General features: G+C 51.6%; 1 protein-coding gene across 2 annotated transcripts in view; it reads left to right on the top strand.

The window, feature by feature from the left end:
- The window catches only part of Ntn1 (netrin 1), a 201,211-nt gene that overhangs the window by 115,379 nt on the left and 69,135 nt on the right, over positions 1-16,697 (top strand). For both annotated transcript variants that reach the window (XM_028869391.2, XM_028869390.2), the window contains exon 3: positions 14,930-15,118. In XM_028869391.2, the coding sequence (XP_028725224.1) occupies positions 14,930-15,118 (189 nt within the window). The remainder of the gene's footprint in view (positions 1-14,929; positions 15,119-16,697) is intronic.

Below are 16,697 nucleotides of genomic sequence, written 5' to 3'. Positions count from 1 at the left end.
CTGCTGGCCAAGGGAGGGTCAGAGTGAGAAGCAGCCAGGCTGGCCAGGGCCAGGGGCCAGCGATGAGGCTAGCCCACACCCCCCTCCCCGCCCTGCACCCACCCGAGGCCGGCATGCTCCTTCGGCTGGTGCTGGCGCATGAAATCCGAACTCTGGAGGGAAATTTACTGCACAATAAAGGAAGAATGGCCCACTTTGGGGACAATTAAAACCACATTACTGTGGAATGACAGAGGACGCCGGGGGAATTAGCCACATGCAAAGCAGCCAGGAGGGCCAAAGCCAAGAAATGTGGGGCGATCACACGGGGCTCCTCTCCCCCCAGACGCTTGGTGAAGGGGACCCGTCTGGTTTTCAAACCCCGGGAAAACATTTGTAAAGACGACTACCGAAGGGTAGTCGGAAGCTAGGCCTGCCTGGCCTCGCTTGTGTTCCCGGTTCTTCTACTTTGGTTAGAGAACCAGCCAGGTCGCTGGGTTGAGTCTAGTAGGGACAGCTCTACCTTTGCCACTTGCCCGTGGGGATTGGGAAGTGTTAGAGTGGCTTCCGGTCCCTTTACCGCCGTGAGCCATGTGAACTGTTGGGGATCTCAACATGTTTAGCTGTGAGGTGGGGAGCAGTAAGACCTTCCCCACCTGATGCCTGAGAGTGTGTTAGATGGACAAGGTATAGAAACCAGGTCCCAGCAGCTCCATCTTTTTAAGATTTGTGGCTTCTTAGTGGAATGACAGTCTGGCTGGACCTTCAAATGCTTGGGTTCAGCCTCGGATCAAAAATATCTGAAAAGCATTTGCATCTGCATTAAAAAGTCTATAGATTTTTTTTCCCTTCCTAGCATTTCTTTAACTACCCAGTATAAACACTATTTGTGTTGTAACAGGTATTGGAATTAATCCAGACATGACTTTAGGTTCATAGGAGGATGGGTCGGTGATAGGCAAACACTGGTGTCATTTCTTATAAGGGGCTTGAGCATCCTCAGATTTTGGTATCCATGGGGTTTGAGGTTGTCTTGGAGCCTATTCCCCATGGAAACATGCAGGAACCGGCAGGTGGAGTAAGGGGCCTTATAAGGTGCAGGGTGGGGACTCTAGACTCTAGCCTCTTGTGGCTGTGGGCACCTCACCTGTTCACATTCCGATGGGCAGAGAGACTTAGTAGTGGCATGTGTCAGCTGCCCTGTCTGTGAGTGCTGACCCCAAGTGCCACCTGGGACCTTCTTCTCCCTGTTGTCTGCCTCATCCTTCAGGTTGGGGCTTCTGATGTTTCTGCGATTTCCTGTGTCCTCTGTCTTCTCTTTCTCAGACTTCCCATGAGCTCCCCACTCTTTTGGACACGTCAGAGTTCTAGCTTGGAGCTTCCTTCCACTTTGGGGGCAAGGCCTCAAGGAAGGGACAGCCTTTCTTGTTGACGGGCACAGGACCTATAGCTGAAGCAAGCAGCAAAGCAGCCCCTTCTGTTTCTTGACACAGGCTCCCCTTTCCTGTCCCTTGAGGGGTTCTTGTCCAGACCCTAGGGTGTGTCATCCTTAAATCCAGGGGCAGTGTTCAGCCGATTTCCTACAGTGCCAACCTGGCATCGAGATACCAGCTGTGTAGGCAGTTGTATCGGTGCGTTTCTTCAGAAGGCCTGTCAACCCTGTTGCCTTTGAAACCCCCAAATGTGGCTGCATGCATTTGCTTGTTTGTTGCCTATGTGTGCCAGAACCCACGTGCGGAGGATGGCGGGCAGTGTGCAGGCAGGCACGGGGTCTCTCCCTTCCACTGTGTGAGTTCCGGAGGTCAAACTTAGATAGTTGGACCTGACAGCAAGTTCCGGTATCTGCTGAGCCCGGACTCGGCCACTCCTGATGCTCTGTGGCTTCACTGCATTCATAAGCCAACCCAGCACAGCGCTGCCATGGGTGTCCAGCAGGGAGAGTTTACAGGCTTCTGTGGGCTGTGTTCTCCTGTCTGCCGTGACAACACCGTTCCGGAAGGGCCATTTGGATCCGTTTTCTACAGAGCTTGCGAACTCTTCGGTCTCTTCCTCATACGCACAGTGCTCACTGTAAGAAACCAGTGTCACTTGCAGATTTGACCCCTCTTCTAACTCCTGAGTAAAAACAGCCACTGGGTCAGACCTCGCTGCGAGCCTGTTCTCGGGGTCGGAAGGCTGACCTCCTGTCCAGACCTGGAACCTCCTGTATCTTGTCCCTCTACTTGACTGTCTCCAGAGATGGCTGGGTCACTCACTTCCAGGGGTGGCCCATTCCAGCCCCCTTGGTCAGCTGGAATCTGCTGTCCCCTGTTATTCTGTCTGTGTGGTGGGTTACCCACACTCTCTTCCAGGACATAATTTTTAATTAAAGTCTTTAATTATAATCCCATAAGCTCTTTACTGATCTCTAAATAAATTTTACCTACTGATTTGATTAAAATAACCAGATCCGGAATTGGGGCTCAGATTTTGACGAGTTCCTTTACAGAGTATGCACTGATGAAAAGCTCTTTTGTTATTTATTTTGAGCCACCTAGGACACACTTGCTTTCCTTCACTCTGCCCCATAATAGGGAGATCTTTGCATGGGAAGTCAAGGCGTCGTTGGGGATAAGTAAGCTTCCTGGATACCTGGGTGGGACAGAGTAGTGTGCTCATTATGTCTGTCTGTCACAGAGCAATGGGCAGGCTTGTACATCTCCATATGTTCTTAAGAGGTCACAGGATGCACCAGGCAAGTGATGCATGCTTTAATCCCAGTATTTGGAAGGCAGAGGCAGGCGGATCTTTGGGAGTTCGGGGCCAGCCTGGTCTACAGAGTAAGTTCCAGACAGCCAGGGGTACATAGTGAGAGACCCTGTTTTGAAAACTAACAAACAAACAAAGAGGTCATAGGATTTCTGTTCTGTTTCAGCAGTGGGTCATGTGTGCAGGGAAGGGCAAGTTGGCACAGAGCAAGCAAACACTAGTGAACCAGACAACCCTTTCACCCCATAGAGCCCAGTGGGGCGGCCTCCTTCTGTGGGACCCCTTTAACTTCTGACGCTCACCAGTGCTAAGACCAGTAAAGTTGCCGTGTGGAACCACACCATAGGCAAAGACCGGGCTTATGACGGTAGGGGACCTCTCGGGGATAGAGGGTTGCTGTGCAAGCCTTGGGGTGTATGATACGAAACATCACTTCCAGCAGTCCATGTTGAAGTAGGCATCCTGTGCCTCGACTGGTGGAGATCTAGCAACTCTGGTCGTCTAATGAATCAGGAGAATGAGTGTCAGCGTAAAATGGCGCACCAGAACTCTGGTGTCAGCCTCCTTCGTGATCAAGGGACCTGTGTCGGTGAGGCTCTTGGCTTTGTGCGGTGTGGACTTCCTGTAGCCGTGTAGGCCGACTTGTCTCTGGAGCTTGAGGCCCAAGTCAGAGTCAGCCGGAAGGTTGGATTAGCTGGCTGGTCAGGTAGGGAGGGGATGCAGCCTCGGAAGCTGAGGTGAAATGAGAACCACATCCCCACAGTCACACCTCCCGCCACTGGTATAGAACAGAGTAGCTGCAAGTCATTAAGCCCTTGACGCCAGCCTTCCCCATCACTCCTGGAGGCCCGGATGTGCCAGCCTTGGTGATGGGACCCATTACAGATGGGAAATGACTCCAGGGAGCCGGGAGCCAGGCTTGGCCCGTTCCCCTGGCAAGTCAGCTCTCATACGTCCAGCGCATGGAGCCTGTGCACCACCTCTGGGGAAAGCGATTGGAAGGAAGCCCCCATGCTGCAAGCAGGCATCTGGCAGGGCGTGTGAGTCACGAGGCAGAGGATTTCATGGCAGTGCCTTCCCCTCCAGGGAAGGGGGGTGAGCTTTTCTCAGACAATCTCCCGTGCTTTGAATATTGTCTGCCTTTAGGAAGGAATTCCAATAGCCAGGGGGCGGGGTTACCAAGCTCAGGACCATGCAACTCTTCCCATGCAGGAGGTCCGGAGAGTGCCCTGGACTACTTAGGTAAAGAGTTAGCCATCACTAACTACTGCCAGGTCCGTGGCAAAGTCTCTGTCACGTTCTTCCCAACCTCTCCCGTAAGAGGGTAAACTAGGGAACCTTGGAAGGCTACTCCTGTCCCAAGCTCTGTGTTGTCTTGGGTGAACAACATCCTCTTTCCTGTTTGGCTGATGGAGCTCGGTCCTGAGGGGGAGTGGGGTGAGGTGTTTCTGCTGTAAACCACTCTCTGGACCTCCGTTTAAAAAAAAGTGTATGTATATTCAGCATGTATATTCGTACACCATGTGTGTGCACCACCTACTGTCCACGGAGGCCAGAGGAGGGCGTTGGATTCCCTGGAACGGGAGTCACAGACTGTTAGGATCTGCTGTGTGGGTGCCGGGAATTGAACCCAGGTTCTCTGGAAGAACAGCTGGAGCTGCTAACCTCTGAGCCACCTTTCCAGTTCCATTTTGAAACTTTTTTTTTTTTTTGCCCTTGAGAATAATAGACTCTGCATCTCTTCAGAAATGGGCAGCTGAGGAAGGTTCCAGAACAGGGCGGTGACGAGTTGAGAGGAATGTTTGAAGAGAGATTTGGAGTGAAGGATTGCTCGGAGGTGGGAAAGGCCTAGAGTTGGGAACGGTACATGGTGGGTCAGGGGTGACCTCCCCGGGGGAGGTGACGGGGCGATGGACGGAGGCCCACCCTCCAGCTGCCTGGGGCCAGGCTCTGGAGAGGGTGGATCTGAGGAGGGCTGCGGACAAAGAATTGATGACTGCTCAGGGCTTACCCAGACCTCGGCGGCATTTCCTCCACAGAGAGGGCTGGGGAGGGGGGTGTGTGTGCTGTGCAAACCCTGAGACGCGTCCTGCACCGGGAAGGCCTGGGACGGCGAGGAGAGGATCATTGCAAAGCCTGAGGGGAAGGCGGGGCGGCCAAAAAAGGGCAGAGGAAAGAAAAGGCGAAGATGTTTACAGAGAAAAGGAGTCAGTGGAAAAAATGACGGGGAGGTCAAGTCGATTTGGGAGATGGCCCTGCAGTCAACAGAGGGGAGGGGACGGTGGCCTTGTACAGGGGGGTGGGGAGAAGGAGCCTCCAAGCCTTGGCTGGACTCTGCAGCTCCACGGCCTTAACCCTGCCTGTGGCCCTGGCCCCCGCTTCAGAAATGTCCTTTACTGCCCATTCACAGGGACCGCTCTGTTCATGGGAGGGTCTCCCTGTCCCCGTTTCTGCTCACGGAGGGAGACAGGGCCGGCCAGACTTGAAGCTGTCTGTCTTGACCCCAGGCCTTTCTCCAGAGGCCCAGAGGCACGGCTGGGTGGGGGCCCAGGCTTTCCTGGCAGCTTCTTTGTCTGCCTGTGGACAAAGGGGCCGAACCTTTCCCAAGCCCCACAGGTGTGTAGAACTTGTTAGCGGACTGTTTGCTCGGGCCCCCGTGAGTGGCCTGAAGGACTGTTGACAGAGGTCTGCTTTGTGATCAGACTTGGCTTAAAGCTCTCTAAGTCCTCGACAAACACCGGCCACTTATCTGAGAGACTTATCAGAAACCATCTAAGCCGGCCTTTGGCAGGCGGGCCTCCCTGACCCGCTCACTCGGGACACTGTGTTTCCAAAGCACTTCCCACACCCCAACCCCCCCCCCTTTTCTCCTACCACCCACAGCATCCCTGGTGTCAGAATAAAGCCTTGGTAAGGAAGGGGTAGTCAGGTTTTATTTTCAAATTGGAACCTTAGGATAAAGGGCCCTTTAAGGGCCATCCTCCGAGAGGGCGCGCTAGAATGGAAGGGGCTGCTTTGGGAGAATTTGGCTTCAGGGGTTTCTGGGCCGATAAGAGTGGAACCCCATTCTCCCATTGCTCCTTAATTTTCTGTTAGAGCCCTTCAGCCTGCTCCAGCCTTAGAGGAAATACAGCACACACTGTGTGTGTGTGTGTGTGTGTGTGTGTGTGTGTGTGTGTGTGTGTGTGTGCCTGTGTGTGTGCCTGTGTGTGTCTCTGTGTGTCTGTGTATCTGTGTGTGTGCCTGTGTGTGTCTCTGTGTGTGTCTGTGTATCTGTGTGTGTGTCTCTGTGTGTGTGTGTGTCTGTGTGTGTCTGTGTGGTGTTTTCCCATGTGTCATGGGCTACATTAAACCTCTCATGGTAGCAGGCTGTGTGAATACACTCACACACACACACACACACACACACACACACACACACACACACACATCTTCCTGTGTCAGCAGATTAGTAATAACTGATAATAAGACAGCAATCATAGCAACAGACTATATATAACAAAAGTTATGTGGCTGCTCTCTTAAAACACCTTAGCACCAGGCTCTCCCCATCTTGGTGGTGTGGGAGGCTGTGAGCTGAGTGGCCCCGGGACTATGATGTATGGTTGGACTACCGTTGACTGGATAACGAGTCAGAAGGACCACATCTGCGCAGGTGACCCCAAGTCACAGACCCAGGACGGGGAGGAGATGGGAAAGCTCCAAGCAGTGAGAATCATTGGCTTTGCTGTTGGTCAAAATAGTTTTCTCAGCCCAGGACCCTGAAGAGTGCCCCCCCCATCTCCCTCTCTGGAAGACCCACGCATTCACTGTTCCCATTTGCCACACCCTTTCTGGTATCATTACCCTTCCAAGACTTGCCACCTCTCTCTGTCCGACCCCTCCAGAGAGCCATGGTCTTAGCCATGGTCTGCGGGCACCTTCCCCTTTCCTGTTGCCTGCCCTGTGCAGCCTGACCTGTGCTATTTATTCCCAGCATCCTCCCTGCTTCCTGAGATGCCCCTGTCCTGATCTCATCTCATGTCTGCTGACAGCCATCTTCAAGTCTGTAGTAAGATGTATAGGATGCGTTTACAGACATTCAGGGCCAGGGGGAAAACTCCACCATGCAGAGAGAGGTCAGACTAAGAGTCCGTTGTTCAGATGAGAACGTACAGGCTCAGAGGGGCCAAGTGGATGAAGAACCTTTCACTTGGTGCCCCACTCTTAGTGATTGTGGATGGCTGCATGCAGTGTGACTTTTTAAATATAAGTAAGATATGATCTGTGTACTTTGCCTCTCTGTGAGCTCCCAGTACCTGGGGCCTCAGGCATTCTTTTTCCCCCTCTCTGTTCTCTCTAGAGCAGTGGTTTTCGGAGTGTGGCGTTCAGATGGGCAGCATCCCTGCTACCTGGGATCTTGTTAGATGTATACATTTTCAGCTCTCCTCTCCTGAGCCCTAGGGTGGCCTTGAGAGATTCTTCTGGGCTATTTGAATTGAAAACCACAGCTGGAGAGAAGGGAGAGGATGCTGCTGTGTTGAGAGAGGGACAGGGAGGCAGGATTGACCCTACAGTGACCACCTCCTAATCAGGTCCCTCCAAGGAGTTCTGCTAATACCTGCTGAGTGAAGAAATGAATGGGAATTGTCATTCATAGTCCTCTGTCCGGTCTAAGGTGCCTTACCCTGCCTCTCACATTCACTGGGATCCCCAAGCCCTGCATAGCGCGGGCTCCGTTCTGCCCTGGGAAGTGGAAGGACTGTTGCCTGATTCTTCATTTAGGTAAATGAGTTCTCCCAGCCCTGTATGGGGACCATGTTGGCCAATGGTTTTATTAAGTCGAAGGTGAAAAGAGGCAGCTTCAGTGATTGTACTCTCAAGAACCTTGACTGGGACCAGACTCCTCCTGCGTCATGTCCCCTTCATGGTGGCCCATGTCCTGGGGTTCCCTTTGACTGGTCTCCACTGTACTCTCTGGCCATTTGGCAGCTCTGGTTACAATCCATAATCCTCGTGTTAGTGGTGGGCCTCGGACTGAGGCAGCGGAGACAACGGGATTAACTGACCACATCTGGGCACCTCCAGAGGCTCTGTCCTGCTCACCGTTCGCATCCCAGTTCCTTGTGTAGCTCCTGAATTATAGTAGCATTCAATAAATATTCGTTGTCCGCCGGTGTGCCTGCAACCGAACTTCCCTGTTATAAAGCAACACCTAGAGCCTGCCCTGTGAATGGATCGGCTCTCAGGGTTCTCTTAATCTAGCTTACCTCTAAACACAAATTACTGTGAGTCCCAGAGCCCTGTGGGCCCATGTTGCATCAGCCTCTGAGAGCTCAGCTGGGTACCATCCCCAGATGCAGATAGGAGCCCGGTGTGTGCAGCCGTGGTTGCTCACCCAGGCCTTTTCAGGAGCTGCTGCAAACGAGGCCCAGAAGACACTTACCGTGGGAGGAGGAGGAGGAGGAGTTAACAATTAATAAACAAGGGACAGACAATTTCCAAGTAAACAGTGTACCAAATGGAGTAGCGAGGTCATAAATAAAATAGGAGTAGCTTCCAACTCTTAAAAATAGCTCTCAAATATTTTTATGACTTTACGCCAATTATTTAAGAATTTTTTTTTTTAATGAAGCCAGAGCTCTGTCCACTGCCCCCTGCTGTGAGCGCCACCCTCACCTTGCTGCAAGGCACTTTCTCCACGGGTGGGTGACGGTCCAACAGTCCAACTGGTTCCTTTTCCGTTTGGTTCGGTCAACACAAGTCCTCAGGCCAAAAAGCCGCAGCATGACCTGGGAATTTGTCAGACATACATCTGGAGGAGCTGGAGCTGTTGCTCAGTTTGCAGAGTGAGTGCTTGTCCAGCATGCAGGCAGCTCTGGGTTCTGTCCCCAGAACTGCATAAACTATGTATGGGGGCAGGGCACCAACCTGCCATCCTAGGAGAGGAGGCAGGAGGATCAGAAAGAAGGTGGAAGGACATCCTTGGCTACATAGTGAGTTTGAGGCCAGCTTGGGCTAAATGAGACTGTCTGAGAGAGAGGAAGGGGACATACATCTGGAACTTGGCAGAGTGGTGCATGCCCATAATCCCAGCACTTGGGGGGGGCAGAGGCAGGAGGATCATCACAAATTGAAGGCCAGCCTGGGCTGTGTAGTCATAATCTGTCTTAGAAAGAGAAGCATCTGGCAGGATCCCCATTGAACTGGTATGCAGATACAGTGGGAAGTGTGAAGGTGAAACTTCCTGGCCAGGGTCTAGTCCTCTTTTCAGGCCCTGCCCTCTGTATCTGGTCCCAGAAGGACCCAGCAAGATAGCTGTCTCCCGACTGTCCCAGCAGCTCCTCCCATAGCCGAGAGACCCCAGGTCTTTCATGGACCTGTCTCCCCTCTGGGAATAGATGCACCATGAGGCAGGACTCTGTCTTGCTTGCTTCTGGACCTCCTAAAATCAAACCAGAGTAGGTCTCATTTTCTTTATATAGTACCCCCAGAAACAGTGAGGGAAACTGGAGGTGCTGACCGTGATCCTATGATACACATATATATACTTTGAAATGTGCTCCTGAGGGATCACAGAGAGCTCAGGATGGGGGACCAGTTTCTCTTATAGAAAGCACCTAGTCTGGTGGTTGCTCACACCTCTAATCCCTACACTCGGGAGGCAGAGGTAAGTGGATCTCTGAGTTCAAGACCAGCCTGATCTACATAGTGAATTATAGAACAGCCAGAGCTGAGCTACATAGTGAGACTCTTCCTCAGAAACAAAAACAGAACAAAAAATAAATAAATAGAAAGAAAGAAAGCACTCAGTGTGCAGAGGGTGTTTTGTGGGTTATTTTTGTCAGCCTAGAGGCAAGTATGTAAGTCCAGAATTCTATTACCAATTGTATAAAGAGCACAGGCAAATTTCCCAAAAGAACTGCACCAGAGAGGAAAGATGAAATGAAGCCAACTGCCTATTAATCCATCCATCCCTCTATCCATCCATCTGTCCAACACCCACCCACCAAACCCATCTACCCATCCATCCACCCATCCATCCACCCATCCATCCATCTATCCAATCATCCACTCCCATGGTCCTATGTGGTAGGACAGAGAAGGGGTTCTGGGTCCAAGACCAGAGCTTCTAAGCAGGCACATGGTCAGATGGCCTTCCCGTTTTCACTCACAGGCCAGAGCGGTTCGAATTTTGGAGAGTCAGGGTACAATATGAGTTAACAATGCTGCTGTGTGCTTTCTGGGCCTGGGATAGTCTTGGTAGGCATGTGACTTAGTTTATCAGGTGTTTTGGGGGAGAGAATCAATACACTTCTGTTTTTGTGAACTTGTCTAATGGCTGAGACTCAGTTTTCTGTGTTCAGAGAGTCCTAGGGAGAATCCATGGCATATAGATGAAGGGTCTTTTCGCTAAAGTACTGAAGTCTGTTTAAATGGAATTAAATTGTTTAATCAAAGCACAAAGATGAGTTTAAATTAATTCAAAGCAAGGATACAGGAAAATTACAAGACTTTGCCTTTAGGATGAGGGCCAGGCAGCAAATCCTCTTGGTCCTGTCTATCTACCGATCTACTTTCTGACCTTCCTGTCTGCCTGCCCGTCAGCATACCCAGTCATTTAACTACCCAGTCCACCCATCCACTAACCCATCTATCCACCCCATCCTACATCCACCTTTCCATCCACCTCTTTCATCTACCAGTTCATTTTACTCGTTCATCCCATGGGTCCATCTATTAACCTGTTCATCTATCTCCCCATCTATCCCATCCATCTACCCCATCCATCCATCTGCTCACCAGTCAATTAATCCAATTCATTATCCATCCATGCATGCATCTTCTCTCTTTTGAGCTTTTGCTTTCTCTCAGTTGTACAACAAAAATGTAATCGAGACTTTCTGTGGGCTAGCAGATCAAACCCTCTCCTTGTCCCCCGTGAAGCAACAAAGTTGATTAAGAGCATCTGTCCCATGTGGTCCCTGTGAATTCTGGTGGGTGTGCTCCTGTCTGACCATTTCCTCTGTTAAGGGAGGAGTCCCTTGGGCAGCTATACATCCCCTGCCTCTGTATCTCACACAGTTCATGCATGGACTAGCATGTAGCTAGTGTATATGTGTGTGTTAACTGTAACTCAGCTGCAGGTGTCGAGGGATTGGGTAAGTTCCGGTTGACAGGAGAGATGAATGAAACGGATTAAAGTTGGAAGTTAAGGACTCCAAGGACGCCTGGGTGGGGGAGGAAACAGGAGTTGGCTCTTGGTCCCCTTTCTCTTAGGTTTCTGGTTGGGGGGGTGGAGTTGGGGAGTCCTTGCTCTTCTTACCCCTCCCTGCCTCTCCTTGGGAGCCTGAGATACGGCTATGCAAGATGAATCTGGCTTATCTCAACATGCTAGCTAGTGGGGGCATAACTGAGTCTCTCCAAGAGACTGGGGGGATCCCTAGATAAACTACCAAGTCATACCAGTGGGGCGGGGCTCCTTGATGTGGGTCGGGCTGGTCCTCCAGGAGGGTCTCTGCTCCCCCCCCCTTGTCTCTACTGAGTTGACCTCTGTTCTCACAAGGCTGCCCTTTCCTTCCAGCCTTGAAATCTGATAATGAAACTAATACCCAATATTTTCGCCTGGGAGAGAACAGGAGATAAACAGGAAGGCATGAGGGATTAGGGTGTCTCTCTGAGGCAAGGCCTGCGGTTGGTGGGAGTTGGGTGACACCTCTTTGTGGACCTGAGGGATCCAGATGTGAGCCACTTTGCCCAATGCATTTTTCCATTTGTGTAGAGAAAATAAAACAAAGTGAAAAGAAAACAGGCTGTAAAATACTTTGCAGAAGTCTGAGCATGGGTAATTATCACTTAATGTTCCCTGACAGCCAGGGAGGGGCAGGGGGTGCTTTTTGATGTTGGCCTCTGAGTTTTCTTTTGTATGACCAGTTGTTTGGAAAGAACCTTTTGTTGGTGTGAGGTGTGCAGGGAAGGAGATTCCAGCTTGAGCTTTCCCAAGGGGTAAGGAAGGCAGCCCCACACTCCCAGAGGCCTGTTGGATGCTGGCAGCTAGAGCCTCCTTTACAGGGGGGGAACATAAGGATGCCTCTGCCTCCATGAAGGACCCAAAGATGGTGTTGTGAGGCCTCTCTTTGTATGGAGGAGGCCTGAGAGGAGTGAGACCCTGGGGATCCTTGCAGCTTCCTGGTCCTGGGCAGGTACAACAGGACTTGGGGTTTCTGGTCTTGCAGGAAAGACCCAAGTTCTGGGTGCTGGTTCAGGCTCAGCTGTTTTATGTGTGGTGATGCTGGTCATCTCTGGGACGGCCTAGCAGCAGGAAGACCTACCTGCTGTAGGCCAGGACTCTACTCACTGACTCCTTGGTGCCAGGCTGGCTCATCGGTTGCTGCATGTCTCTGAAAGTCCTATCCCTTGTCTAGCTGAGTGAGTCCAAGAGACAGTGAATGTGACAGTCCTCCATGTGGAAGGTGGGGGTGGAGATGCAGCTTCCGTGTGCCTGGTTGAACTCATCCCTTGGGGACACCAGCTGAGGGACACTTCAGTTCTCGGGAGTCAGATTTGTTCTCTAGTCCAGACTGGCTTCCAGAGGCCTTTGGACTTCAGGACGGGTGCTGTCTTGACACCCCCACGAAAGCCCTCCTCCACCTCTGCTGGTCAGTTGAGTGACTAATGGGGACATGATTTGGGGGAATGGCTCTTGAAAGAACGTTTAAGGAAGCTTATAACACCAGAGAGCAAAGTCAGAGTGGCGGTTGTAAAGGAAAAACTCACAAATAAAAAGAACATCCGAATAAGAAACGGGTAAAAACATGGAGAGCTTATCTAGTAGAAGAGGCAGGTGTTTTATAAGCCGACCACAGAGACAGGAAAGTTGAGCCATGGTCTGAACAGGTAATGCATGCATGGAGATGGAAATGGAGACACAAGAAGATGAACCCCCCCTCTTCTGTAATCATGGACACAGGTGGATATCATGGGCGGGTCTTTTCCCCAGACACTTGGCAAACTTTTTTTTTTCTCCAAATGCTGATACCAAATGTGCATTGTTACTCTTTTCGAGGGCGTGGTGAGATAAGAGCGTCACTTCCTGCTAGGAAGAGGCAAAGCCGGTTCAGCCTTCCTTGAGGAAGGTGTCCAGCCAGTGTTAAAAATACGGAGCTCCAAAATTTAACTCAGAATTCTGCCTTGAGGAATGCACTGTCCATCAGTAGACGCCCATGTTCAAAGGCGGCTCAGGGTTGAACCCTGAGCAGCAGGGAACGGCCCTGGCCGGCCAGCTTCGAGAGAGTGCTTGTTCAGCGAGTCCCATCTCACACACTAAAGACCCATGGTCTAAGAACCACGCAATCTTTCAAGATCACATTGAGCCATATTTGACACTAAAAATTGTTCGTTCTGAAAAAAAGAGGCTACAAAGCTAGACGCAGACAGGTATGACCCGTATTTCTAGAAAATATGAAATAGTCCCATGGCTGGGCCCAACAGCAAGCCGCTGTGCTCACAGTGATTCGTGGGAACAGGAGTGAACTTTTTCCCCTTTCTGCTTTTTTTGTTTTTAAGTGTACGGCCTTAAACATCATTTCTTTAGAAATTCCATAAATGTGTACAGAACACGCTTATGGTGAAAACAGGACAGAGTGACTGTGATTAGAGGATGCCGCCCGCGTGTGTGAAAATGTCACGGCGATGCTTGCAGTGTTCTGTGATTGATAGATGCTTTTGCCAAAAAGTAGGGTAAGATGTATCTGAGAGTGATTGAGTGTGGATGGCTTGCAGCCGAAGGTATCCTAGAATTTGAAGACCAGAGCATGCAGCTGGTCGGGGGTGGGGTGGGGGACACGGATGGACGGACGCACGGGTTGTAATCCTAGTGTAAGGTCAAGAGAGCCCTTTGGGGGACATGCTGGGGACCTCTGCCAAGCAAGGTAAATTTGGAAATGACACTGAAGTTGCACCCCTTGGATGGTAACACAGCTGCAGCCACATGGAGAAGAGTCCCGTCATAGAGGAAAGGATTACATGCTGGCCTTGCAGGGGGTGGGTGGGGGAACGACACCCCCACACTTGGCATGGTTTAGAAACTAACCAGAGTTCGGAATAAATGAAGCAAGAGGGGATGGGAGGCCAGAGAGCAGAGCTGAGGCTGGGGAGTGAGTAGGTCTGGCCTGTTAAAGAGCCCCCAAGGCGGTACTCAATGACTTTGACGTCATCCTGATGGACACCCTCAGGTTGGTGCTTAGAAACCCTGCTCTGGTCATGGTTGTCTCTATGAGGTGACCCCAAGACTCCCTGGGGATACAAAAATTCCGTCGTGGAATCCTGTCTGTAAAGTGGCATCGTGTTTGTGCATCGTCTACACACATCCTCCTGTGTCTATGTAGAACCCCTTGTGAGACGGCTTATACTGCCCAGTAAAACGTAAACATTATGTAAATAAACACAACGTGATGTTTAGTGACCGATGACAAGGAAAGCAGTGCATTTCAGTATAGATGCAGTCCCCCCCCCCCCCGGATATTTTGGATCCCCACAGTTGGTTGAATCCTGCAGATACAGCCTGGCAGAGGCAGGCTGGAGAGTAAGGGGCAAATGTGAGGGAGGCGCTGCTGGATCCAAGCAGAGACCCCAGATGTGCAGCTGGAAGGGAGGGTTTGCGGGTCATGAGCAGAGAGGCGGTATGAGATGCGGGAGTTAGGCCCCAAGGGCATCAGAGCAGGCCGGGCAGGTACCTCCTCCGAGCTAGTGCAGAGACAGGCAAGTGGAAGGACGTGGGACTGGCGGGGCAGAGCCGTAGAGAAGAAAGCTGAGCATCTTCTGTGGTGCTGGTTGGTGGGGAGGAGAGGAGGCAGTTGGCTCTGGAGTCCCTGGTGGCAGAGGAATGGGAGAGAGGAGGTGCAGATGGTGGTGGGGGTGGAAGCCTCCTGAGTGTGTCCACCCCCCCCAGGGACTTAAGCACATGTGTTTCTCCTAGCTCTGGAGGTTGCAGGACCAAGATTCTGGGGTGGGCAGGACTCTAGCACACAGATTTCAGGGGGTCTCAGGCGTGGTTTTGTGAAGTACTGGATCAGTGTTGATGAGTGTCAGTGAGGGAGCTAAGGAAAGGCCCCCAGAGCCTAGGACTGCCCTGCTGGGAGATGGGGGAGGGAGACCCGGGGTCTCCACGGGCGTTGGTCCTCCCATCCCCTTGTGCTGATGATGACTTCTGTTTCCCCTGCAGCCTGCAACTGCAACCTCCATGCTCGGCGCTGCAGATTCAATATGGAGCTCTACAAGCTGTCGGGGCGCAAGAGCGGGGGTGTCTGTCTCAACTGCCGCCACAACACTGCAGGCCGCCACTGCCACTACTGCAAGGAGGGCTTCTACCGAGACATGGGCAAGCCCATCACCCACCGCAAGGCTTGCAAAGGTGGGTTGTCCTGGGGGTGAGGAGCAGTGAGTTTTCCAGGGACACTGGGCTCCCTCCCTTCCCCTTCTTCCTTTCTATTTCTTTTTTCTAGTTCTCTCTCCCTCCCCCCCCCTCTCTCTCTCTCTTCTTTCAAGCCCCCCCCCCCCCGCCTGGTATTTAGATGTGTAAGCCAAAACAACAGGGCAATGAAGACACAGCTCAGAGAAGAAAGTAGAAGGTGAGGTCCCGTATGAGGGTGGAGGGCCAGGCTCCTGACACTTCCCCCTTGGCCTCCCTCCTCCTCCTCCTCCTCCTCCTCCTCCTCCTCCTCCTCCTCAGCTTCTGCTCAGCACAGGTGTGCCGCATACCAGAGGAAAGAGAGTCTTGTTCACCAGGCTCACTGTCGGGACAAAGGACCCTCTTTTACCAGCCCCTCGCAGACGCAGACGCACTTCTTTGGATGTGTGTGCACGGCCTCCCGTCCCACCCCCATCCCATACACAGTCACAGCAGTTTCGGGATCAGGGTCTCCGAAGGAACATTTAATCCATCTGCAAATAGATTTACTTTTCAGGATGCACCCCCCCCAAAAAAAAAAAATTAAAAGGAGACAGGCGACTGTTTTTGTTCGCCGAAGCAAGCACTAATGTTTTAACTTTCTGCTGTTTGTTTTTCTCTCACCAACAAAATGAAGCAAGCCATGGTCAGATGACTCAGAGGAGCTGATGAAATGCCAGGGAACTGAATGCAGTGGGAGTGAAAAGTAGGACCCCCCCCCCCCCGACACACACACACATTAGCTTTGGGGAATTCCAGAGACTAAGGATTTCTTGGTCCAATGTTGGGGTCTGGGACCAGAGCATGTCTGAGCATGGTTCCCCAAGAAGTTTACATCCAAGGGCTCCTGGAAGACAATGGGCCTTTAAGGACCCTGACCCAGGAGGGTGCAGAGCCATGGTAGATAGCTTGGGTGAGGAACTGCAGTGGATGACCCTTCCTGGATGCTGCTCAGCTTCTGAATGAAGCAGAGGTATTGTCTTCATAACCAGAACTACACCAGATGTTGGGCGCCTATGTACAGACTGACTATAGAGCTCGAGAGATCTAGTGCAAAATGAAAGAAAATATAGGATCCCTTCTGCAAAGATGATAAAGAATTTCAAAACGACGATGGCACAGCTTTAACCAGGTATGGGCCCTTCTGATCAGGGAGCCACCCCTGCATGTACAGAACACTTCCTTGATAGCCAAACAGCAACACAAACCCGCTGGCTTTGCAGACTCTCCCCTCTGAGAGAGAACTCCTGGATTCCACATGCACAGATGAGTAAGGTGTTTCTCAAGATGTAGACAGTCTCTCATTCCATGTCTGTGGCCATTGGCTGCCTTTGATGGTTGCCAAAAGAATGTGAGCGTAAAGGTAGCGGGGCTGTTTCCAAATTAGAGAGACAACAGATTCAGGAGAGACTGCTCCAGGAGACTGAGAATGGGCAGGTGGCCCAGACAGGGAGGCCTAAGGAAGTTCTACACTGTCAGGAAGGTGGTGTGAGCAGGGCAGAGCTAGAGAGATGGTTTAGGGTCTTCAGAAAACAGAGTTGGA

Source organism: Peromyscus leucopus, chromosome 8b (assembly GCF_004664715.2).
Source record: "Peromyscus leucopus breed LL Stock chromosome 8b, UCI_PerLeu_2.1, whole genome shotgun sequence".
Lineage (NCBI taxonomy): Eukaryota > Metazoa > Chordata > Mammalia > Rodentia > Cricetidae > Peromyscus > Peromyscus leucopus.
This window is presented reverse-complemented; position numbering and strand designations above follow the sequence as displayed.